A 25,808-nucleotide genomic window follows, 5' to 3' on the forward strand; every position below is an offset into this window, starting at 1 on the left:
TTTTCTCTTGAAAACTCCTTTGCCCAGTGGCATGCTCCTACTCATACCTGAAAGCCCAGTATAAATACCCCATCTTCTGGAAAGCCATCCTTGACCCCTCTGGCACAGCCCTTGCCCCTAACTCTCATCTGTCCCAGTGTCCCAACTCTTCCTATTGGAAAAGTTGACCACACAGGGACGGGGAAGTAGGCACTCTGTCTTCCTCAGATTGGGGACTTCCCCAGAATTCTCCTGTCTAGAATTATCTTCATCCCTGACCCTGGACTCCGTAATTCTTTCCACTTCAATTCACTCACAACCCCCCCTCCATTCTCTAGGTCTGGCCCTGTGGTCCTGGGCCCCCAGGGGAAGATTGAGAGGTCTGGGCTAGGGTCCAGTTTTACAAGGCCCACCAGAGCTGACTTTTGAAGTGGAAACAGCAGGCAGAGGGGAGTGGGAAGGACAGGAACATGGATGATGGAAGAAATAGGATATTCTTGGGACTGTGGGAAGAAAGGAGACGTGGGATCATGGGATCAGCAGCAGAGGGTCTGTCACCGTCCTGTGGAGGCACCCAGACTCACAAGTCTGGAGGCAGGAGGCACAACTGGGTTAGGCCACATAGGTGACTCCACAGCCCCTTGATGCAGTTCCTGCATCTGTATGAGAGGGAGTCAGCTGGGTCCCTGGGGCCAACAGGATCCGGGATCCAAGTTATATTTCATTCCTGATGGAACGAGTCCAAGCTTGTCTGAGTTAGGGAAAGGATCCAAATCAAGGTTAAGTTAGGATCAGGGGTCTACAGTAAGGTCAGAGGCACCCAGCAAGGGCCAGGGAGGCCTGGCAGGTCTCGCTAGACCCCTGCGCCGTGTGTGTGTGTGTGTGTGTGTGTGTGTGTGTGTGTGTGTGTTGCTGGGGTGGAACCCAGGGCCATACGCAGGCTAAGCAGTAGGCTAAGCAGTAGTCTGTCACTGAGCTACACTTCCAGTCCTCTCTTTCCCCTCTTAATTTGCCAGCGAACTTAGAGCCTTCCGATTCCCCGCCTTAGAACTCTCGGGGCGGGGCCACGCCCAAATGTCCGCCCACCGCAGCACCACGGTGACGCCCTCTATGCAAATGATCTTTCCCCGCCCAATCGTCTCCCAGGGGCGGGGCCGCCCACTGGGAAGGTACCTGTGGCCACCGGCGCCTGGATCTGTGTGTGGCAGCAGCGGGTCTGGGAGCCGATTCCTGGGACGGAGCAGGTGGGTGTCGGGTCGCGTCTGATCGGGTCAAGACTCGCGCGCAGTCCTTTGAATGGCTTCTGTGCTTTGGGCTGGGTTTGGAGGTCGGGTGCGCTGCTGTGCCTCCGAAGGTTTGCGTATGTGTGTGTATGTTCAAGGAGTGCACTCAGAGAGGGTATGAATGCCTGAGCACGGGTCTGAAGGTTGTTTCTGAGTTGTGTGCCTGAGAGGTTGTGTTTCTGAGAGTTTGTGTGTCCAAGGGGCATGTGTCAGGTTTTGATGTGAGTTGGGGAGATTTGAATTGAGGGCAAACTGTGACAGCCTGAGTCCCTGTTATGTGTCTACGACTCTATATCTGAGATGCACTGTGCCCCTCTCTGGGTGTGCACATTTGGCATCAGCAAGACCCCTTTGCACAACTGTACACTGATGTGCTCTCCTGTGTCACAGTGAGAACATGGGCACAGAGCCCTAGAACGTGGGACCACAGCTGCCTGTGGGCCATCTTCTTCCCTGTGCTTCAAGACAATGGTACAGGAAGAAGAGTCACAGTCTTCTGAGGTTGTCAGCACATGACAAGCTGGTGGCAGCATTACTTCACAGTCATGGTCTCCCCTCACTGCCTCTTTCAGGGTTCAGGGCTGCAGATGTTGGCAACCCAGGTCCCTGGCCACCCCAGGCCCAGCCAGACTGGAGAAGGCAGACATAACTGAGGCCTCATGCCTGGCCTCACAGAGAATCCTCTCTGAGGACAGTCAGGACCTGTGGACCCTGAGCATATGGGGACAAGACTCATGGAGTGAAGGAACTTGGGTTCAAAAAGTACTTAAACTTTGAAGGACCAGTGTTTGAGGTTTGATTCCAGAGGTCAGAGGGCTTCCTGAAATGGCAGCCTTGTTCTCCTGACCCAGGCCTGTCACTTGCTACTTATATGAAGTGTGAAGCCAAATTTGGCCTCCATAGAACAGAATTTGGGGTGGCTTTAGAAATTTCACCTTCAAGAGCTGGAAGCTGGGTTTTTTGTTGTTGTTGTTTGTTTGTTTGTTTGTTTTTGTTTTTGAGGTGGGGGACTCAAACAGGTAGATATACCCACGCCTTTTGGAGAAAGGATTGGGCTCAGTCTACTCCTTAGCCCTCTGAAAGAACAAAACCAAAGGCGAGGGACCCTGAATTTGGCTTCCCATCTTCAACTAGTGATTTATTTGCTTAAATCATAACCAACCAGTGGACATCTGGAAAATGAAAATTAAGAGAAGAAAAGGAATTAAAATAATTGGAGGCAATGAATTTAGACAAGTTGGGGGGAATCAGTCTTCTGGAAGATTTGAAGCATTTATGTACCTGGAGATAGATAGATCCCTTTAGGGGGTTTGGGAGCTCACTCTACCCTAGCCTGTGAATCCTCACAGAGATTCCCATTTCTCTGCCCCACAAAACGACCTCCCTGTGTCTATGTCTGTAAGACCTGTGCAAATGTCCTGATACCCCAGAGGTGTAAGAATGAGTGTCTAGGCACCCCCATGGTGATTCTGGGTTGAACATTCAGTTCTGCTTCCAAGACTGGGCAGGGGCTATGAGTTGGGGTGTGTCAGTTTGGCCCTTGGGCCCAGGCTTGATTGCGGACCTGGGGGCTCTTACCATGTGGGCTCCAGAAAAAAATCTCACCTTTTCTGGTATAAAGAAGGGGCACTGGCTTCGCTTCACTAGGCCATTTGTGGGTCAGGCAGGTCCCGTGTGTAAATGAGGTGGAGTATGGGCCTGCGCCTAGAGTAGGTGCTCAATCATAGGAGGTGCCATCTGATCTGTGACCAAGCAGAGGTGCCTAAGAGCGCCATCCTGGCCTATCCTCACTCCATCCTTTGCTAGGAGCTGTTCTCCTCCAGGTCCAAGTTCCCAAAGTCAAGGTAGAGGCCTGAGAAGGGAGCAATTGCAGTGGGGTGAAATCAGGAGTCCCCACTGCTGTTGACACAGGCACACCGCATCCACTTCTGTGGTCTGCAGCCTGCCTGGCCCACCATCTGCTGGATGCTATCCTGACCTCCTCCCCATGACAGCCATGAGGTCTTCGGAAAAATCTTGAATCAGACCACAGCCCTCACCTGCTCACACACCTTCCATAACTCCCTATTGCTGCCAGGTGAGGTGGGGCATGCCTGTCATCCCAGTGACTTGGGAGGCTGAGGAAGGAGGATCACAAGTTCAAACCCAGCCTCAGCAACTTAGTAAGGCCTTAAGCAACTCAGCAAAACCCTGTCTCTAAATAAATTATAAAAAAGGGCTGGAGATGTGGCTCCATGGTTAAGTGCCCCTGGGTTCAATTCCTGGTACACCCCCCCCAAAAAAAAGAAAACTCCCTGTTGTTCTGCAGCGCTCTCCATCACCCTGCCCCCCCTTCCCCCCAGCCTCTGTCTCCAGCTGTCTCAGCTTCACCTCACCCCAGACAAACCAACCTCGCCTGCTCCTGAAACCTGCCCAGCACATTCCCACCTTAGGGCCTTTGCAGTGTGATAATTCTATCAGCCAGGCAGGTTGTCCCCACATCCCTACATGGTAAGGCCACTTCTCAGAAAGGCCCTTCTGGACCCTCTGTCCAAAGCAGCTCCCTTCCCTGCCACTTGCCACAGACCCTGCCTTTTGAATTTCTCCTGGGCCAGCCGTCCCCCAGGCACGGTTACATATCTGTCATTGCCTCCCCTACTGTACCAGTTGATGGGGAGCCCAGCTCTGTCTACCTCCTGTTCCTGTGTCCCTGACATTTCTGGGGGTAGACAGTAAGGGACTGGGGATGCCCCAAAGTCACATCCCAGGGTTCCAGCTGGCTGCATCTTAGGGCTGCCAGGCTGTGGGCAGGATCCCTTCCGCCTAGCCCAGCACTGACAGATGTGCTAATTTCCCAAGCAGGGAGGCCTGGGCCTCTGGGGATGAATTTCTGGGGCCCCACAGGGAGATCTTTCTCTGGAACAAAGAGAGGGAAATCTTGGGCTGTCCCTGCAGCCGCCACTGAGGCTCAGGGGACATTGCTGGGGGCCTTTGGTGGCTTGGCTGTGGGACAGCAGGGTCAGGCTAAGCGTGGTGTCTCTCCTGGATCCTCAGGAAGGTAAGATGGGATGGGAGGATCCTCAGTTTTCAGTGACCTTGATGAAGGACAGGCCTTCTTGGCAGGTGAGCATGCCTGTGGCAGGCCAGGTTTGTGTTGGGTGACTTCCGGATGTGGTTTCCACTCAAGCTGAGTAGTGGGACCTCCAGAGGGTCAGTTGCTTGGCCTATCTAGTTGGCTGTTGTACTGTGAAAACTTTTCAGAGCAGGGGTCTCAAACTTGTGGCCCACAGGCCATATGGGGCCTTCAGTTTGTTTTGTGGGCCATGAAGTGTTTAAAAGAAAACTGAGCGGCTTGGGAGGCTGAGGCAGGAGGGTCACGAGTTCAGAACCAGCCTCAGAAGTTTATCAAGGCCCTGAGCAACTCAGCGAGACCCTGTCTCTAAATAAAATATAAAAAGGGCTGGGGATGTGGCTCAGTAGTTAAGTGCCCCTTAAGGAAGGTAGGTAGGTAGTTAGGAAGGAAGGAAGGAAGGAAGGAAGGAAGGAAGGAAGGAAGGAAGGAAGGAAGGAAGGAAGGAAACTGAGGGCTAGGGGTTCAGCTCAGTGGTAGAGCTCTTGCCTAGCTAGGGCAAGGACCTGGGTTCCATCCCCAGCACCACAAAAGCTGAACAAGTTACCAGTGTTTCTTCTGTTTGTTAAACAGTTGTTGCTCATTCATTCCAAGAAGAGTGATGGGGGATCTACAGTGGGCCAGGGATTGGGGAGGCTCCATCCCGCCCTCACAGAGTAGGACATGCTATTGTGGCAAGATGCTGGTCAAAGAAAGCACCAAGGAATACAATCAGACGTATAATTCCAGCTGCTCGGAAGGATGAGGCAGGAGGATCACAAGTTTGATGCCAGCCTGGGCAACTGAGCCAGACCCTGTCTCAAAATAAAACAAAAAGGGCTGGGCATATTGCATATGCTTGCCTAGCATATTCAAGGCCCTGGATTCCATCCCCAGCACCACGGGAGGTGGGGATGGGAAGTCCTGTAGGGTGAAGTGCTGCAGGTTTAGGTGAATCCCACCTGGGGAAGAGGGTGCTTTTAGGAGGAGGGATTTCTGCAGGTCATGTCGGCTGTGCCTGGATAGGGCTGAAAATGGTGTTAAGAGACCTGGGCAAAGGGAAAGTGATGGGAATGTGGCAGATCTGTTTGGGGCCGGTGTGTCATGTGCCCCAAAAGGGGCAGAAGGTCAGCTGAGGTTGGGGGAGAGGTGGATGGGTGCTTGGGAAGTGTGCAGGGGCCTAGTGTACACATGGGGAAACCAAGGCTCCAAAAGAATAAAAAAAAAAAATGAGCATATGGTAAAATCAGGATTGGAACCTTGGGCTAGGGTTGTGTTCTTCATGCAAGAGATCCTGGGTTTGGTCCCCAGCACAGGGCTAGAGCCATAGCTCAGTGGTAGAGTGCTTGCCTAGCCTGCACACGATCCTGGGTTCCATTCCCACCACCGCAGATAGATAGATAGATAGATAACTAAATAAATAAATCCTCTACACAGAAGGGGGAAAAAAAGAGTTTGAAAGCTGTACTGACTGGCCCCACAGCCCCAGCTGTGACTTCTCAGTGGATGGCCACACTGGGCTCCTGGGGCACAGTGTAAGTCCTGCTTACTGCGGGTTCCTGCCCCTCCAGCAGGAGTGGTCCAGGGAAGGGGTCTTGGGTGTCCCCAACTGGGTCTCAGTTTTCCTATGAGTACATCTGTGCTCCAGGGTCCCATGGCCTTCTCTAGCTTGAATGTTCTTGGATTTTGGGGTTCAGAACCCCTACCCTCAGACCTCAGCCCCCTGCTTAAAGAAGAGGTGGGAAAGCCCACCTGTGTCCATGTCCTAGGGGACCAGCATGGATTTTAGGGGTCTGTGTTTGGGAGAGTCTGAATATATCTTGGCATCTGCATGTTGTTGGGGGATCTGTATGAGTCAGGTGTCTACATGCATTTAGGGAGCTCTTTATGTCTGGGGGTCTGTTGTATTTGGGGGATTGACTTGTTGGGGGGCCTATGTATGTCTGGGGTCTGCATGTACAAAGGGATCTGATTATGTTTGGGGGATTTATGTTTGGATAACTATGTGGGTTGTTTGGGGGGGCGATCTGTGTGTAGTGTGAGCTGTGTTTTGAGGATTTTTTTTTTTTTTTTGGTAATGGGGATTTAACCCAGAGCCATTCTACCACTGAGCTACACCCCAGCCCTTTTAAATTCTGGGTTTTTTTTTTTTTGGGGGGGGTCCTAGGGACAGGGTCTACAGACAGGGTCTCACTGAGTTGCTTAGCACCTCACTTTTGCTGAGGCTGGTTTTGAACTTGCCATCCTCCTGCCTCAGCCTCCGAAGCCCAGTGCACCACTGAGCCTGGCCTTTAATTTTTATTCTGAGACAGAATCTTGTTAAGTTTCCCAGGCTGGCAACTTACAATCAGATTTGCGATCCTCCTGCCCTAGCCTCCCAAGTCTCTCTTGAGTGGCTAGGATTAAAGGTGAGAGTAACCACCCCTGGCTTGAGGTCTTCTGTAGGCAGAGATCCTTATGTGTTTGGGAATAAAAGTGTTTGGTGGATCCATCGTTTAGAGCCTCTGTATATTCTGAGGGGCTCTGCGTGTTTGGGGGTCTCATTTTGTCAGGGAATCTCCCCCCATTCTGTCCAGACTGAGGGATAATCTTAATCTCTCTTCCCTCAACCTCACCGCCTAGAACTGCTTGAGGGCTTCACTCTTCTCTGGACCCTGGAGGGCTGAGGAAGAGTAACCCAAAGCCTCCTGGAAAAAGTCACACCCAGAGACCTCAAGATAGCCCAGACTCTCCCCATCTTCTGGGGGAGGAAACTGAGGCTGCAGGGGAAGCGCTGGTTGAGCCCACACTCTCCCCAAGGGCACCTGCGGGGGGCCAGAAGGACCCAGTGGGCTGATCCAGGCCCCCGGGTCACCCCGGTGCTCCCCAACGCACCTGGGCATCATGTCCCCAGGTTCCCAGGGGAGAAGGCGGGTCCAAGGCTCTGGCTGGGGAGGGAGGGTCGCCGCCAGCAGCTGGGGTCGGAGCTGCTCTGGCCCCCAAGAGAGGGGAGGGGGGGTCCTGGCTTTCCAAGGGGCTCTTCCTGTCACCCGTAATGAGGTACTTGGGGAGCAGGTGATGAAACCGCTGCTGGGGTTGCGTGAGGCGGGGCCTCCGGCCTGATTCGTCGCGGCGGCCAGAGCAGCGCCCCCTCCCCGCTCCGCAGCGTCCCGCGGGCCCGCGCCTCCCTCCGCCACCCACCTGCCTCTCACTTCTCCTTTCCCGGCCTGGGTCCCCCGCCGATCTGCGGTCTCCTCGCGGGCTCAAGGGTCTGGCAGACTGACTCTGCCATTCGTCCCCCCATTAAATGCCCACTGGGAGCCGAGAAGGGGAACTCGTTCCTGATCTGTGCTCTCAAACCCTCGCTGCAAAGCCTCTGAGGTCACGATCCTGTGACCCATTTTATGGGGGAGGAAGTGGGGGATTGATGCAGCGAAGGCTGTCACCGTGGCCTTGCGAGACAGCACGCTGACTCAGCGTCCCAAGTTCCAAAACTGGCTTCTGGGAAGGAAGGAGACAAGGTCAAGAGACCCGTCCCTCCGCCCCACCTCCTCCCAGCTGATGGGAGAAGGATTCGCAGGCTCATTTACAGGTGAGAATCCCGAGCCCTCCTGCGAGGAGAGGCCAAAGGCGAAGGGTCAGTGGCAGGGTGGGATTCCTTCCAGTGCCCTTCAGTCTCCATCACCTGGGACAGATGCCTGATCAACCTAGAAAGGTGACAGTCTATGACCTGAAGAAGCTCGGGGTGTTTGTGGATTGATTTAGTAACCACAGTCACTACCACAGAGAATTTACGATGTTCAGGTGTTCCTGAGGTCCTCCTTCATCTCCCACCCCCACCCACAACAGTGCTCAGGCCTGGACCCTGACTCTTCTCTCCCACCACGGGCATGTGCTTCCAGCTCTTTTACTTTGCTCAACAAACCATTAGTCCATCATTGCCCTCTTACCGACCCTACTTCTGTCCAGACTGCGTGTTTCCCACCAGGACTTCTGCCCAGCCTCTCCCTGTCACCTCACTCCTGCCTGGACAGACACTGGTCCCTATGGTAGCCATGAGCAGGAGCAGTGGGCTTTAAATGTGTGTGTGTATGTGTGTGTATGTGTGTGTATGTGTGTGTGTGTGTGTGTGTTTTACCTGGGCTTCAAGCATGGTAGGCAGGTGCTGTACAACTGAACTACGTCCCCAACTCTAAAAATAATAATAATAATAATAATTTTTGGTTAAGATAAATCACACTAAGCAAAATGTACATATTCACTGAAGTAAAGCTCAAAATATTTGCAAGACCGGACACTTCATACTAAGACCCCAGATCAGGAAGCAGCACATTCCTAGCCCCCAGGATTTCCACTTTGGGCCTCTGCCCTAGGTAGCCACTGTGCTGATATCATCACCAGAGATGAATTTGGACTGTTTAGGAACTTGGTGTAAATGGCATCTCAGCACATATCCCCTCCGTATTGTCAGCAGAGTCGGTTCGGATTCACCATGTAGTTTCATGAAGCTAGAGCGTGCGCTTTTTCTATCTACAATGTCACGGTCCATTGTAGACTCTACCAGAAAATATTTACTGATTCTCCTGTTGAGGGCATGTGGGTCATTTCCAGTTTGGGGCTGTGATGCATAAAATTGCTGATTCTTGTCCTATGTCCTCTGGTACAATATGGACCCATTTCTCTTGGGTGAATACTGAGGAGAGGGTCATCACAGAGGCATCTGTTCAGATTAAATATACGCCTGACAGGTTTCCAAGTAGTTTTACCTCTTTCTACTCCCAGTGAACGAGAGCCAGAGGAACTTCTTTTCCCCCGTGAAGGAACTTTTTAAAACCATACAAAGCATTGAGGCATAGCTCTGGGGAGAGCATGTGTTTAGTATGAGGTCCTGGGTTCCACCCCACAACTAAAAAAAAAAAAAGAAAAACACAAAATTCCCCTTCTCCCAAACTCTATGGCTCTCCATTGCCCTCAGAGTAAAGCCCCCTCTCCTCCCGGTGGCCCACTGGCCCTATGTGTTGTGACCACTGCAAATCTTGTCACTACCACCTCCCTCCATTCTTCCTATCTCTCACATCACCTTCTTTGATTTACTCATTATCACCTCCAGGTCTTTTTCTTTGCAGTTTATTTTGCGGGACTTTATTTTGCGGGATCTTTCCCCAGATCCCATGATTGTTTACCCCATTCTTGGTTGTCCCTTTCTCATGCTTGTGTCTCAGTTCAGGTGGTGACTTCTGCTGCCCCTGGCAAATGTAACCCCTATCATGGTCAATACTTTTGTTTTTAGACCTACTCAGGTTTAAACATAAAGTAATTTCTTAGTTTCGTAAAACTACTTGAACAGCTCCCATCTATTTCAAAAGTCTTAATTAGTTTAAATAACACTGGGCTCATCTGTGCATTGAGGTTCAATGAAAAGAATTGTAAAACCATCCGAGCCTGGTGCTTTTTTTTTTTTTTTTAAGATGGAGTTTCTCAGCGGGTGAGGTGGCTCACGCCTGTAATCCCAGAAGCTTGGGAGGCTGAGGCAGGAGGATCATGAGTTCAAAGCCAGCCTCAGTAACCCAGTGAGGCACTAAGCAACTCAGTGAGACCCTGTCTGTAAATTCTGTAAATAAAATACAAAATAGGGCTGGGGATGTGGCTCAGTGGTCGAGTGCCCCTGAGTTTAATCCCTGGTACCAAAGAGAGCGAGAGAGAGCGAGAGAGTGAGAGAGAGCAAGAGAGCGAGAGAGCGAGACAGAGAGAGAGAGAGAGAGAGATAGAGAGAGAGATTGATTCTCCATATTATCCAGGCTGTCCTCAAACTCCTGGGCTCAATCCATCCTTCCTCTTCAGCCTCAGGAATAGTTGAGACTGCAGGCATGTGCCACTATACCTGGCTGATTTTTTTTTTTTTTTTTTTTTGGTGGCACTGGGGATTGAACTCAGGGCTTTGCACACAGCTGATGCTTTTTTAAAATGAGGGGTCTCAAGTCACTTTTTGTATCTTCCATGATTGTTGTTCTACTTCTTTTAAAAAAGGGTCGGCCTAGGGCCGGGGCTGGGGCTCAGTGGTAGAGCGCTCGCCTTGCACATGTGAGGCACCACATAAAAATAAATAAGTAAAATAGAAGTATTAGTTGTGTTCAACTAAACTACAACTAAAAACAATAAAAAAAAAGAAAGGGTCAGCCTAGCTCGTGGTTAGCACAGAGTGATACTCAGTGCCAAGTATGGGGGTTCAAAGAAAGGGGTGGCTTCCCTGTTCATCTGCTCAGGCCCCTGTCTAGCCTCTGCCTCAGGCACAGTTACCTGCTTCCTCCCCTGAGATGCCCCTGTATTCTGTCCTTTCTTCCCTACTTGATCCCCAGGTCAATGGCTTCACTCCCTGCCCCTGTGCCAGGCAGAAGCCCCCAGCTCTCCGCCTTCTGGCTGGACGAGAGGGGGAGGGTGTGCATGTGCAGAAGAGGCCTCCCCAACCTCAGCTTCCCCCCTCGTGCCCGGCACACTCAGCATGTGCCACCACCTCCCCCCAGAAGTTCCGATCACACCAACATCTGGAGAATGGGCCACCAGGGTCTGTCTGCGGCTCAGGGTGGGGATTTGCATGTGAGTACAAATATATATGCACACCCTAGGCCCTCCGCCTCCGCGTTCCTCTGCTGGCCCTTCACACCTGGGCCCTAGACAGGTCCATGCTGAGTGACTGGATTTGCATGCGCGTGTATTTCTGGGCAGGGTATCAGCTGGGGGACTCTAAGAGGAAGTTGTTGAGGGAAACTGGGTATGTGTAGGGGGTGAACAGTCATGTTTCTCTTGACCTGCTCCAACCACCAAATCTTTTTATTTTTTCTTTTAAAGCATTCTTTTTTTTCAAACCTTTATTTAATTTCTTTATTTTTATGTGATGCTGAGGATCAAACCCAGTGCCTCACACATGCTAAGTAAGTGCTGTATCACTGAGCCACATCCCCAGCCCCTCACGAAATCTTCTTGATCACTCATGGACCTGATCCAGAGGGGTTGCTGCTCTGGGAGAGATAAAGCTGGATAGGCATACCCCAGCACAACGGGGTCAGAACTGGAGGGGAAGGATGTGCACTGTGGAAGTCCAGAATGGCAAAGAAGTCTTCCCGGAGAAATGGGTTTTTGGGGGGCTGGGTTTTGAAGTGTGAATAGGAGTTGCAAAGGTGAAGAAGAGACAAAAGAGCCTTTTAAGCAGAGATACTTATTGAAGGGAGAGTGGCATGGGCAGGAGCTGATTTGGGCAGGGGCCTTGAATATCAGGCTGAATGCTGAACTTGCTCATGAGGACAGTGTGGACTTATGGAGCTGTGAGCATGATCGGAGCTGTTTTGTGTAGATCCCTCAGGGACCAAAGTGAGTTGGCTCTTGGGTGATTGGGGGGGGGAGTACCAGGATCAATGGGTGCCAGGAGAATTAAACTCATGCATGAGCCCAGTACACCTGTCGGGCCTGGCTCTGGAGAAGGCAGAAAACCCAACAGACCCTGGAGTACAATGACTTAAGGCAGAAAGCATTGAAGGAGTCCCACCCCCAGACAGGTGCACCTCTGTCCTCCCCTCCACCCTCAAATCATCTCCATCCCTGCCCCCAGCAGTTCTGATCCCCATGACAGCCACGAGCTGAGTCTTAAAATGATAAATCAAGCCAGGTACGGTGGCATGTGCCTGTAGTCCCAGTTTCTTAGGAGACTGAGGCAGGAGGATCACCTTGAGCCCAAGAGTTTGAAGGCAGGCTGAACAACATAATGAGACCTTCTTTCAAAAACCAAAAGAAAATATCTGAGCTCAGCGATATGTGCCTGGAGTCCCAATGACCCGGGAGCTTAAAGCAGAGGGATTTCAAGTTCCAGACCAGCTTCAGCAACTTAGCAAGATCCTATCTCAAAAATTTTAAAAAAAAATTTTAAAAAGGCCTGGGGATTAAGCTCAGTGATAAAGTGCCCCTGAGTTCAATCCCAGTACCAACAAATAAATAAATAAATAAGAAAGCAAGGCCTATCCTGTCTCTGTACAAAGTCTCTCTCGTAGTTCTCAATGGCTCCTAGACCAGAACCCACGGTCCTGATCTAGGAGACCCATAGTGGCCCAGCCCTGGAGGTCCCCCGTGCCTCCCTCCAGCCTCGGGCTGTGTCTCATTCCTCTTTAGACCCTGCACCTGCTGTCCTTTCTGCCTGGATCTCACTTCCTGTCTTTGCTCTAGGGTCTCTGTTCACAGAGACTCCCCAACTTCCTGGCTTTGAGGGCTCCTTTGTCACTGAACTTCACCCTAACCATGGTGTCTGTGTCTTAATGACAAACTGAGAAGGATTTGGAATCCGGTCTTTCAGGCTTAAGTGGCTCAGGTCCAAGCCCCAGTCTGGCCCCTGCTCTCATGGGACCCCGGGTGTAGGGGGCATTTCCGGAGTCATCTTGGCACTGGAACCTCTGGGCCAGTGCCCCCCTTCAGCCTCCAGGGACCTTCTAGGGTTGGGGCAACACATCCCAGCCGTGGGAACGCGCCTGATTCCGGCCGGGGATTAAAATTAGCCTTGGTGGTTAAATTTAGCAAGTAAAGCTGGAGCTGGGGGGGCCCAGCTGTACACAGAGGTAATGGCCCAGAGACCTGGCTCAGAGGGCAGAGGATGCTGTGTTCCTGGGGTCACTCAGGGGGCCACACATCCAGCTGAAGTGTCTTACCCTTATGGCCGCTGGATACCCAGGCCAGACTGTGGCCATTCCCAAAGGATCTGAAAAATTCTTTCTTTCTTTCTTTCTTTCTTTCTTTCCTTCTTTCTTTCTTTCTTTCCTTCTTTCTTTCTTTCTTTCCCTCCCACCCTCCCTTTCTCTCTCTCTCTCTCTCTCTTTCTTTCTTTCGAGATGGGGTCTCACCATCTCACTGTGTTGCCCAGGCTGGTCTTGAACTGGGCTCCAGTGATCCTCCTGCTTCAGCCTTCCAACTACCTAAGACTTCCTGGCTTTGGGGGCTCCTTTGTCATTGAACTTCACCCTAGCCATGGTGTCTGTGTCTTAATGATAAACTGAGAAGGATTTGGAGTCAGGTCTGCACTGGGCCAGAGTCTGATTTTGCTGAGGAAGGGGAACTAGCGATGGAACCAGGACCTTATGCATGCTGGGTAAACACTCTTCCACTGAGCTACATCCCCAGCTTAGGATCTGAATTTTGTGGGGGAGGTGGAGGAAACACTAGGGATTGAACTCGGGGGTGCTCTACCACGGAGCTACATCCCCAGCCCTTTTAATCATTTTAAATTTTGGGTCATGTTGCTGAGGCTGGCCCTCCTCCTGCTTTAGCCTCCCAAGTCGCTGGAATTACAGGTGTGCATCACTGTGTCTGGTTGGGATCTGAATTTCTTAAGAGCTCCTCACCAGGCCTAGTGGTGGGCACTCAGCATCTTATGCCCGCCCCAGGGGACTGATACTGGCTCCATTCACAGAATAGTCTGAGACCTAGGGAGAGGCCTCCCATACTGAGGGCCCCACCAAGTGTCTGAGGCTGGCTGAGAGCTATGTGCAGGCCTGCGTGACCCTGGGGAGACCACTTGCCTGAAGCCTCCTGTCACAGACACCTGTAACATGGGAGAGGCTGGGAAGTAGAGCAGGGTCACATCGTTAGCAGAAGGGGCTGTCCCCTTGGGAACTTGGGGGCTTAGGGCGGTTGTCTGTCCAGCAGAGCGCGTGACTAATTATGTGTGGGCAACGTGATTCCTTTGTTCTACCAAGTTCTACATGAGGGTCGCTGGGGCAGGCAGACCCCCTCACACTGTGTCCTTGTGGCCCAGCACCTGTGCCTTTCAGGCCAAGAGCTCCGTGAGGGAGATCCAGGCTTCTGCTACATTTCTAAGTAGACAGACCCCAGGCCAAGGTCACAGTCTGAAGACTCCAGGCCAGAAGCAGGGGTGCTTTTTCACTGAGTTACATCCCCAATCCTTTTCAATTTTTATTTTTGAGACAGGGTCTTGCCAAGGTGCTGAGGCTGGCCTCAAACTTGTGAGCCTCCCAAGTAGCCTGAATGAGAGGCACGTGCCACTGCACCTGGCTCTGTTATTCATTTTTATTTTTTCCACTGAGCTCTAGCCGTTTTATAATATTTTAAGACAGGGTCTCACTAAGTTGCTGAGGGCCTGGCTAAGTTGCTAAGGCTGGCCTTGAACTTGTGATTCTCCTGTCTCAGCCTCCCAAGTCACTGGGGTTACAGGTATGTGCCACCAGCTCTGTTATTCTCAGAAAATTTTCATGCATGAGGTGCTAGGTTACTCCCCAGCACACACACACACACACACACACACACACGAGCACACACACATTTTCCTTTAAAAAGAACTAATCATGGAGCTGTGGTTGTGGCTCAGTGGGACAGCGCTTGCTTAGCCTGTGTGAGGCACTGGGTCCCATTATCAGCACCACATATAAATAAATGAACAAAATAAAGGCCCACCAACGTCTAAAAAAATTTTTTTTTAAAAAGAATGAATCAAAGGCGAGTGCCTCAGCAATGGCAAGGTACTAAGCAACTCAGTGAAACCCCGTCTCTAAACAAAATATAAAATAGGGCTGGGATGTGGCTCAGTGGTCAAGTGCCCCTGAGTTCAATCTTTGGTACCAAAAAAATAAATCAATAAAATAAAAAAGGCTGGGAATGTAGCTCAGTGGTAGAGCACTTGCCTAGCATGAGCAAAGCCCTGGGTTCCATACCCAGCACCTCAAAAAAAAAAGTAAACAAATAATATATAAATGAATATGTTTTCTTGTAAATACAGCTCTGGCTCTTGCATGTGGGCCTGCCGTTGTGAGATTGAATATGAGGCTGTCCACTGTATGGCCCAAGCCCCTCTGGGTGTGCACGAGGTCCTATAGTTCTGCTTTCTCAGTTTCAGCAGCTTGAGTCTAGATTCTATGGTCGTTTGCTAAGTGCTGCTGGGTGCTGGCATTGGATGTCCCTCCAGCCTGGCCGGCAGGACCTTTTGGCTATTGCTGTTATTCATAATAACAGCTTGTATGCAGCACCTGCTCTGTGCCAGGCACATCTTACCACCTCACAAGGCTTAACTCATATTATCTCTCAGCAACACCCAGCAACCCACATCACTGCACAATGCATGGCTGGGGAGACTGAGGCCCAGGGAGGTCAGGTTCATCAGTGTGTCATTTTTAACCTCAGTATTGGAACCTCTGTACTTGCTTTTCCACCCTTGGTCGGTCTTCTCCTCATGGGTTTGAATGTGTTTATTGAGCATCTGCTACATTCTGGGGCTGCTCCCAGGCAGAGGGGATGCAGCCTGCCTTAATTTTCCTCCTCATCTTTCCCTTAGCACCTGGCAGGGTCAGGCAGAGGACAGGAGGGAGGCTGGGCTTCCCCTCCCCATTTTCCATCCACCCACTCTGTCCTCTCCCCCTTTTCCCCCAGATCAAGTTCACTCTGCTCAGCCTGGGGCCATGGGGAGGAAAAAAATTCAGATCTCCCGCATTTTGGACCAGAGGAATCGGCAGGTAAGTTTACTGGCTTGGAGTCGTGGCTGAGGGAAAGGCGTTCCTGGAAAGGGGCACACAATCTGGAAAAGGCCTGGCGATTTGGGAGAACTGCAAGGGGGTGAGGAGGCCTCAGGAGCCTTGAGTCACCCTCAGGAGTTTGAGATGGAGTATTTGCTCACTTTTATGACCGTGTCTTTGTTTGTTCTCCCTAATGACTGGAGCCCGGTCATACAGGGGATGGAGCTGGGCACAGACACACCAACTCAGAGGGCAGCTGGGAGAAAAAGTGTGGGCTCTGTTTGGGAGGCCAAGGAAAGCTTACCAAAGAGGAGGGGCTATTTGGGTTGAATTGCAAAGCACCAGTAGGAGTTTGCTGACTGAGAAATCAGAGGGAGCAGCTCAACCAGAAGGAGCACCTGGTGCCAGGCCTGGGGCACACACCTGCACGCCCAGCCACTTGGGAGGCTGAGGCAGAAGGATTGCAAGTTCAATGTCAGCTTGGAAAAAAACTTAGCAAGACTCTGTCTCAAAATGAAATAGAAAGGGCTGGAGATGTGGCTCAGTAATAGACAGCCCTGGCTTCAATCCCAGGGGCGGCGGGTGGGGAAAACCCACGGAAAAGCATGGACTCTCCAAGCATCGTCAAGGACCCATCAGGTCCCTGCCCTCCCTCCGCACTGCTCCACATCCTGATCCTTTCCCACTCTCCCCTGCTCCGGTGGGTCCTGGGTCCAGGTGACTTTCACCAAGCGCAAGTTTGGGCTGATGAAGAAGGCCTATGAGCTGAGCGTGCTCTGTGACTGCGAGATCGCCCTCATCATCTTCAACAGCGCCAACCGCCTCTTCCAGTACGCCAGCACCGACATGGACCGCGTGCTGCTGAAGTACACAGAGTACAGCGAGCCCCACGAGAGCCGCACCAACACCGACATCCTCGAGGTACCTCGGGGCCCTCTACCCTGGCCCCAACAAACCCAGCACACTCTGCCCAGGGACTCTGGGTTTGCACAAAAGACAAGATTGCAATCTGGCCTTGTGGCTGATAAAACCAGCTACAGGGTAATGAAGGACGCCTCCTAGGGGTAGCTGCCTGGACAGCAGAAAGAAAGAGCGCTCTGGGCATGGTGGCGCGCGTGATTCCAGCTACTTGGAGGCTGAGGTGGGAGGATCATGAGATTAAGGCCAGTCTCAGCAACCTGGTGCACGCCTGTAATCCCAGGGGCTCGGGAGGCTGAGACAGGAGGATTGCGAGTTCAAAGCCAGCCTCAGCGATGGCGAGGCCCTAAGCAACTCAGTGAAACCCCATCTCTAAATAAAATGCAAAATGGGGCTGGGGATGCGGCTCAGTGGTCAAGTGCCCCTGAGTTCATCCCCGGTACCGAAAAATAAATGAATAAAATAAAAAGGGCTGGGAATGTAGCTCAGTGGTAGAGTGCTTGTCTAGCATGCATGAGGTCCTGGGTTCAAACCTCAGCACCACACACAATGAGAGAGAGAGAGAGAGAGAGAGAGAGAGAGAGAGAGAGAGAGAGAGAGGGCACTGAGAAGCAAACTTGCTTTGCATAGTTTGATCTGCAGTTTTGATCTGAGCTGCTGTGTGCTCAGGAGAAAGAGACCACAGCAGCTTTTCCAGGAGTTGGCTCTGACCCCACACCTACCAGCCAGGGTAGGCAAGGGGAGCTAAAGCCCCAGGGCTGGAGGGAGCAGCAGGCTGCCCTGCACCTGGGAGTCCCCAGTGTTCCAGGAAGGGGCAAAGCTGGCAAAAAAGAAGCAGGACCAAGAGTGTGTAGTTCTTTGGCCCCGGGGGAGACCAGCTCAGTTAAGCCCATAGTGTCCTCAGAGTTCAATTCCTCACATGTACTAAACCCCACTGCACGTGGAAACAGAATGGAAGTAGCCATGGGGAGTTCAGGACTAAATCAGGAAGCACCAGCAAGCCTGGGTGATCTCGGCTCTGCTGTGTGATCTAGGTGGGTCCTTGACCTCTCTGGGTCCTTCCTGAAACAAACACAGTTGGAACTTGTTGGGGACCGCAAATCAAGTCAAGATGGCGCCTGGCAGTTTGCCAGGAGGAGTGGTTTGTAAGGCAACGCCACCGAGCCATTAAGATGGTGAGGATTCCTTATTGGCTGACTGCTGTATCTAGATGATGCTAATTGAGTCAAGCTGTGTGTAATCAGTTATGTATATATACCTCTGCTGCTCCGCAATAAAGCGGCTCCCACTACCTTGGGTGCCCGCTAAGTTCCCGCTTCAACCTTCAAGTTGCTTGTCACCTCCCGGTTATTTTGCCCAGCCAGACTGCGGCAGGAAGTTACTAAATGGTGACTCCCTGGGGTTTTAATCAATGGGGTTGGGCTGGAGTGGGCCATATGGGCGTTCTTTCTACCCTCAGAGCTGAGTGGGGAAGGCCTGTCCTCTCTCCATAGAACTATTTTTTCTTCCTTGGGTAGGAGGTAAAGGTCCATCCCATTGTCTCCTGTCCTCATAGACATTGAAGCGGAGGGGTGTGGGCCTTGATGGGCCAGAGCTGGAGACAGAAGAGGGGCCTGAGGGACCAGGAGAAAAGCTGCGGCGGCTGGCAGGTGATGGAGGTGACCCAGCCTTGCCCCGGCCCCGGCTCTATGTAAGTAGCCCCCTGCCCCACTGGACATGGGCCCTTCCCCACCCAGGCTCAAGCCGTTGAGGCTGAGATAGAGAAAGGGACCTCGGGCCAGGGAACCTAAAGTTTGGAGCCAGGTCTCTGCCTGGGAAGGGGAGACCTCCTCAAAGAAGGAGCACTGTAGCTGGGGCTTTGAAGGATGAGCAAGAGTTCAAAAGGCCAACAGTTCCTTCCTTCTTCATTTCTTTGATTCATTACATACCCTCTCTGTGCCAACTCAAGGCTGAGTGAGGGACCTCAGCTCTGCACCTAGTGGTTGAAGAGAAACTAAGCCAGATGCAGGCTCTTCCCCTGTGGGTTTAGGCCAGGGGAGGGCAGGTGGGGGGATTGAGGAGGGAGCCAGAAGGGGAGGCTTCCTGAAGGTGGAGTGGCCTTGGCACCCACATCCACGCCCTCCTTCCACCCATCCCACATCTCTGCCCACAGCCAGCAGCACCGACTATGCCCGGCCCGGACATGGTGTATGGGGCCCTGCCCCCACCAGGCTGTGATCCCACTGGGCTTGGGGAAGCCCTACCTGCCCAGAGCCGCCCGTCTCCCTTCCGACCAGCAGCCCCCAAAGCTGGGCCCCCAGGTGAGCATGGGACTTAGGCCCGGAGGGGGGAGTTCCAGGAGGTTGGGGGGCTGGATCTTGGCTCTGGCTGAGTGTGTCACCTCTAAGCCTCAGACTTAGCTGATGGCATGGCCCACCCACCCTCTCTCTGGGGGGGTCCTCCTTCCCAGGTCTGGCACACCCTCTCTTCTCACCAAGCCACCTCACTAGCAAGACACCACCTCCACTGTACCTGGCAGCAGATGGGCGGAGGCCAGACCTGCCTGGTGGCCTGGCTGGGTCCCGAGGGGGTCTTAGCACCTCGGTGAGTGAGGGAAGGAAGGCAGGGGGTTGATGAGGGCAGGCAGGGTGGCCTGTGTGTGGGCCTCAGTGTCCCCTTCACCTTCTCTCCCCACAGAGAAGCCTCTATGGTAGTCTACAGAGCCCCAGCACCACCTCGGCCCCAGGACCCCCTCTGAGCAGCTTCCCTTTTCTCCCTGCAGGCCCCCCAGGTACATCCCCCCACTCCTTGTCTGGGAAATGTCCACACACCTACCGGCTGTGGGTTCCCCCAGGGGCAACCCACCCAAACAGAAAACTGGCCTGTGGGGTCAGCCTGGCTTGGGCAACGAGCTCAGAGAGGTCTCCTCTCTCAGGCTACCCCTCCTGCCCACCAGAATATAGCTTGGGAGACCCCCCGCCGCCCCCTGGCTTGCTGCAGCCCCCGACCCTGACTCCTTGGCAGTCCTCAAGAGGGGATGGGCCCCCAGCCGCCCCCGCCCAGTCCAAGTAAGTACCCCGATCTCTCCTCCAGATTTGGGTTTCCTGGTGGGGCCCTTCCAGGTCCTCCAAAGCCTCTAGACACTGCTGACCCCTGGTGGCTATCCCTTGCACTGCGTCCAGTTCACGGCCGGTGGGCGGCTGTTTCGGAGGTCCCAAGAGGGATGGCCACCCCCTTCTTTCCCAGGGTCCTCCTGCCCATCCTTGGCCCACGCCATGCCACCTCCCTGGCTCCCCTTCCTTCCTCGATGAATTCCACGCTTCCCTTTTCTCTCTCCCTTCCTGCAGCGGGGGCCGCAGCCTGGGCGAGGAGGGTCCTCCCACCCGCGGCGCCTCTCCTCCAGTCCCCGCAGTCAGCATCAAGTCCGAGCGCCTCTCGCCGGCCCCCGGGGGCCCGGGCGACTTTCCCAAGACCTTCCCCTACCCTCTGCTCCTCGCTCGGCCCCTGGCAGAGCCCCTGCGGCCCGGGCCTTCCCTGCGACGGCTGTCTTCCGCGGACAGCTGGCCCCGGTAATGGACCGGAGGGTGGCAATGCCCAGTTTCCTCGCCCAGCAGGACGAGGGCACGTGGAGACCAAGTCTCCCTTCCGGCCTCCGCAGATAAAATCCAACAATCACTGGCGGCCTCCGTCGTCGGGGCGTGGAGAGGGACGCCTGGATTCAGATTCATGCCGAGGATCTCCTCCTGGCCCCTTCCTGTTTGTGATCCACCAATAAAACTCACGTGGTGTCCGTAGAGGAGACTGTTCTGTTTCCCCTCAGAATCCCACCCCTCCCCAGCCACCGGGGCCTTTCCTACCCCCTCCCCAGGGGCCCCATTCTTGCCTTATAGTGGGTTGGGGTGTCTCCTGCAGGAGAGGGAGAATGGTGTACCCTCAAGGAAAAGTGGGGGCAGAGCTGGGGACAAGAACACAAGGGAGCCCTGCAGGGGTCGCCACCATCAGGTGCCCAGATTCCCAGGCTGAGCTCTTTACCCTCAGCTTCTCCACAGTCATACGCCAAGGGCTGCTTCTGGGATGTTGGGTTATGGGCTCAGAGAGAAGCTCCAGACAGGGTGGCAATAATCGACAGCAAGAAGACATTGAGAATCATGAGTATCTGCCTACTGGTGCACTGAGAGTGTCCTGCTGCCTCCTTAAACTTAAATGAGACAGTGCAGTGGCACACGGTTGTAATGTCAGCAGCTTGGGAGGCTGGAGTAGGAGGATCGCAAGTTCAAAGCCAGCCTCAGCAATTTAGCAAGGCTCTAAATAAAATACAAAAAAGGGCTGGGATGTGGCTCAGTGGTTAAGTGCCCCCGGTTCAATCTGCCATACCAAAGCAAACAAATGACAACAACAAAACAAAACTTTGTTTAAATGATACTTTCAGTTCCAACATGAGGACCATGTTGGTCCTTCCTCTTGGACCACTTCTCTCTCACCAACCCCAACTCCAACTCTAATTACAACTCATCTCACTCTTCAAGGCCCAGCTCCATGTCCCCTCCTCCAGGAAGCCTTCCATCCCAAGGGAAAAAAGCGTGGAGTGGCCATCACAGATTTGGATAGCAAGATGGAAAACAATGTTGGCTTGGTTGCTGATAAGATCCAACCCCTTCCTATCACTCTGCCAAGATCCAAAGCTGATTAGGCAGCTCACCCAGGATGAGCCCGACAGCTTGACCCTTTCAGCAGCACCCGTGAATCCCAGGGCCTTGATTCCACCACCTGCACACAGAGACCTGCATGGGAGAGACAGAGGGAAAGAATTTGCATAATAGGCCTCAAACTTAGTCAAAGCGCCCTAGAAGTCAGCACTGGACTTCCTGGGTCCCCAGCCAAGATTTTGAGCCTGGCTCATTGGGGGTGAGGAAACAGGCAAAATAACCTGGCAAGGCCTTTTCTGTGAGGTGAGGGCAGGTACGTTAAGGGGATGTGTGTAGAGGGCTGTGTCTCAGTGGCCCTTTCTGAAAATCCAACCCATGTCTGTCTGTTCCTTGATCTATTTGTATTGGTGCTGCTATACCTTGTTCTTGTTTTTCTAATCTTTTTCCTTTCCTAAAACCTTGTCTAGTCATAATAGTGGGTGCATTTTGGTTGATGTTATTTGTTAATGTCAAACCTAATTGATCTAGGACATCTCGTCCCCATAAATTTACGGGAAGATGATCCAATACATATGGCTGTATAGTTCCTTCACATCCTTCAGGATCCTTCCAATCTAATACCATTGCACTTCTATGGGGATTAGTTGCCACTCCTAGCTGTCCACCTGCTAGACCCCCGCGAGGTCTGGTCCTGTGGGATCATCCCAGTCCCAGCTGTCTGCTGCTCCATCAAGGGGCTTTGAGGCTCATTTCCAGGGAAGGGACATGGCATAGTCAAACTGAGTGAAAGCCCCTCTCCCCCAGGGATCCGGGAGAAGATGAGTGCGGACGGCCACGGTTAGGAGCAGCAGAAGGTGGAGACGGTGTCCATCTGCACTCTCTGGGTGTGTTTGGAGAGGGATGCCCCAGGACTTGGGGGTAGGGGTGAAGGGAAGAGAGTTCCATGGGCAACAGGAAGTGTGGCCTGGGTGGAGGGGCTTGCAGATGGAGAGTATGAGGCTGCCTCAGGCCTTGTAGTGTCCCCCACTTCAGATTCAGGTCCTAAAGCCTCCCCACCTGGTCTCTTCTGTCTCCCCACCCCCAGAGGAGGGCTGACTGTCCCTGTTCCACTGACCAGTGGATTCCAGAGGTCTGGCAGAGCACACAGCACCCTGTTCCCCAGCAGCCCTGTCACCAAGTTCATCTTGTCACTGCATGGGTGCAAACAGTCCTCCTGGGTTACCTACCGTTCTGGGAGATCCCCCTTCCCCAACAAGGGCCCTGGTCATCCACATGGGGAGAACTGCCCACCAATGGCCCTTACCATGTCATAGACAGAGCCTCTCAGACAACCTGACACAGGACCAGAAAATGATGAGAAGAGAGGCCAATGCAGCAGGTGCACTGGGGGAAACTGAGGTACAGTGGAAGAGGCTTCTTCCTAGTCTCTGGATCTTACTCCCATTGTAGACAATAAGCTGAGCAAGAAACTGGGCCAGTCTCTGGAGTCAGTGTCTACTGGCTAAGTGCCCAATGTGAGGTTAAGGTGTGGGTTTAGCTGGACGTGGTGGCGCACACCTGTAATTCCAGCGGCTCAGGAGGCTGAGGCAGAAGGATCACAAGTTCAAAGCCAGCCTCAACAACTTAGTAAGGCTTTAAGCAACTCAGTGAGACCCTGTCTCTAAATAAAATACAAAATAGGTCTGGGGATGTGACTCAGTGGTTGAGTGCCCCTGAGTTCAATCCCTGGGACCCCTCACCCCCCAAAAAAGTTATGGGCTTAGCCGGGATTGGTAGTTGCACCCATAGGCCCAGCTGCTTGGGAGTTTGAGGCTAGAGGTTTGCTTGAGCCCAGGAGCTGGAGACCAACCTGGGCAACACAGCAAGACCCTACCTCAAAATGGGTTCCTTTTCCCTCCCTCCCTGTGGGACTAGGGATTTAACCCAGCTGTGCTCTACCTCTGAACTACATCCTCAGCCCTGTTTTTTATTTTATTTTGGGACAGGGTCTTGGCAATTTACCCAGGCTGGCCTGCACCTGCAATCTTCCTTTCTCACTGGGATTACAGGCATCCCACAGAGGCTCATCAAAATGTGCTGATTTCTAAAGATGGGGTCCACAGGTTGGGTGGTGGTGGTTCTGTGTCCCCATCCAGGGGAGGATGCACTTTTCCCATCTGCCAGGAGGTGGCGCCAGAGGGTGTGCTTTGAATTCAGCACCCTCCTGTCCACAGTAATAAGTTAAAATTTATTTCCTGCATCATGTGAGAGGTGTCTCCCTCAAACCCTGTTACAACAGAGGTACATTACCTGCTTGGCATGAATAAATAAGTCCTTTTGGGGGCCCATGCTACATTTTCAGATTCCATGCCTGGGGACACAGGGAGGACAGTGACACATGTTGTATGTGTGTGTAATTACGTGTGTGCAACCCGAGGAGCCCTAGGCCAGGAGAGGACAGTGGGCAGAGAACCAGGTTCCAGAAATACTTCCAAGCCTAGACTCCTGCTCTGCGCCTGCTGGCTCTGCAGATGTCCCCTTGTGAAGGAGAGGACAGAGGGGGATTGTGGGAAGCATCCCACCAAGGAGCCGTTCTCAAGACATCCCGTGACATTACCCAACATTATAAGGTCCAACATTATTGTGAGAGAGGTGCCAAGTCTTGTGGGAAAGTGGCCCAGGCACAAATGCAGTAGTGGAAGTTGTCACACTGAGAAATCTGAGAGATGCACTGGCAAGATCCCCACAAATAGAGATGATGGGATTGTCAGTCTGGGTGAGAAGGCCGACCTTAATGAGGGGTAGAGGATGCAAGATGTGTAGCATAGGAATACAGTGTCCAAGGAGGAACCAGAGTGCCCCCAGAGGCCCACGTGTTGAAGGCTTGGTCCTCAGCCTGTGGCACTATTGAGTAGCAGTGGGACATTTAGGAGGGGAGGTGCTGGGGGGGAGAAAATTAATTCACTAGGAGCCATGCCCCTGAAGGGAATATAGTCAGCCATGATGCCAAGCCCTTAATCCTCACCAAGAGGTGGAGACTGACGGTAGAGCAGCTGGAACATGGTTGGCAAGAACAGGCCTTGGCAATACAGAGCCAGCCATGCCAGGAAGGGCCTGGGGAGCTGAGAGCAGGGCACAGTCACTAGTTACCTGGTGGTGGCCTGGCTTGGCCTGTTGAGCAGTGAGAAAATGGAAGTGGGGACAGACCCGAATGGAGATCACAAGGCTAACTTATCAAGGACAATTTCCAAAACCTGATTAGCATAAATTTGAATCTATTTCTTTCTTTCTTTATTTTTTTTGAGGAATGGCACTGGGGATTGAAATCAGGGGCACTTGACCACTGAGCCACACCCCAGCCCTATTTTGTATTTTATTTAGAGACAGGGTCTCCCTGAGTTGCTTAGGGCCTCACTAAGTTGCTGAGGCTGGCTTTGAACTCATGATCCTCCTGTCTTAGTCTCCCAAGCCTCTGGGATTATAGGCATGTGTCACTGTGCCCAGCTTGATTAGCATAAATTTGGACTAATAGGGTTCATACTTTTCCAAAACCTGATGTGCATTTGGACCAACAGTGTTGACCCAAGAGCTTTATAAACCCCTCGACTGGCCCATTCAAGCAGCCACCTCTATTGGTTTCCTGCTCACCCACTAGAGTTCTTTTTATTTCTACAAATTTTTTTAGTTGAAGATGGACACAATAACTTTATTTTATTTATTTATTTTTATGTGGTGCTGAGAATCCAACCCAGTGCCCCACACATGCCAGATGAGCGCGCTACCACTGAGCCACAACCCCAGCCCTCTTTTTCTTCTTCACACTTGAACAAATCCTACTTTTCCACTCACTCATCCTTGTCTGCGGATTTCCTCTTTGAATTTGTGAGACAAGAAACCAGAAAGAAATAGGCAGTGAGCTGTTGGGGTCTGTGACAATACTGGAGGGCATAGCCTGCCAGTAAGAGCTACAACCTGCCACTCTCCGGCTTTGCCATCTGTGACCCTTGGAAATGGCAATGACAGACATTCCCTGCTTTGATTAGTTGATAACACTAAAACAGACTTTCTTGGCTGCAGAGGCCTGTAATTTACTCAGACCCCACCTGCCAACAGAAGTGGAGAATCTAGTTTCATCTCAAACTCCAATTTCACCAGGCCTCTTATCTTTCTGTGAGTAGTCCTCCTTCACCACATGCTTGTGCCATGATGTACTGGGCCACCATCTGGCCAAAGCAACAGGGCCAAGCAGACATAGACTGACATCTCTAAAACCACGAGACAAAGAAAACCCTCATAAATTGATGGTCTCTGGTCTGTTGTTACAGTAATGGAAAACTGACCTTAACGGGGACTATGGGATGGGTTACCCAGTATAGAATAGAGAATGTGAATTTGCCCAACAAAGGATAGAAATCAAGGAATGTCCAGTATAGAATAACCAACAGGCACATCCATTGTA

At 52.4% G+C, this 25,808-nt stretch overlaps 1 protein-coding gene across 3 annotated transcripts; it reads left to right on the forward strand.

Annotated features, from left to right (window-relative positions):
- The first annotated feature begins 1,139 nt into the window (after positions 1 to 1,139).
- On the forward strand, positions 1,140 to 20,518 carry Mef2b (myocyte enhancer factor 2B). Of its 3 annotated transcripts, XM_071609646.1 has the most exons (10): positions 1,140 to 1,223; positions 15,745 to 15,827; positions 16,545 to 16,748; positions 18,301 to 18,435; positions 18,898 to 19,045; positions 19,195 to 19,328; positions 19,422 to 19,515; positions 19,660 to 19,792; positions 20,072 to 20,293; positions 20,383 to 20,518. In XM_071609646.1, the coding sequence occupies exons 2-10, from the start codon at positions 15,774 to 15,776 to the stop codon at positions 20,384 to 20,386; spliced, it is 1,128 nt and encodes a 375-aa protein (XP_071465747.1). In that variant the 5' UTR covers positions 1,140 to 1,223; positions 15,745 to 15,773; the 3' UTR covers positions 20,387 to 20,518. The 3 variants fall into 3 exon arrangements, with proteins under 3 accessions (XP_071465747.1, XP_071465741.1, XP_027788291.1); XM_071609640.1 differs by having other exon boundaries at positions 20,072 to 20,518; XM_027932490.2 differs by having other exon boundaries at positions 19,681 to 19,792; positions 20,072 to 20,518.
- The last annotated feature ends 5,290 nt before the right edge of the window (positions 20,519 to 25,808 follow it).

Source organism: Marmota flaviventris, chromosome 1 (assembly GCF_047511675.1).
Source record: "Marmota flaviventris isolate mMarFla1 chromosome 1, mMarFla1.hap1, whole genome shotgun sequence".
Classification (NCBI taxonomy): domain Eukaryota; kingdom Metazoa; phylum Chordata; class Mammalia; order Rodentia; family Sciuridae; genus Marmota; species Marmota flaviventris.

Bases quoted from the DNA above. Each gene is read 5' to 3' on its own strand.
- Mef2b (XM_071609640.1), top strand. From the start codon at position 15,774: ATGGGGAGGAAAAAAATTCAGATCTCCCGCATTTTGGACCAGAGGAAT. The intron at 19,046-19,194 runs GTGAGCATGGGA...CCTCCTTCCCAG, and splicing joins CCCCAAAGCTGGGCCCCCAG to GTCTGGCACACCCTCTCTTC. The intron at 19,793-20,071 runs GTAAGTACCCCG...CCCTTCCTGCAG, and splicing joins GCCGCCCCCGCCCAGTCCAA to CGGGGGCCGCAGCCTGGGCG.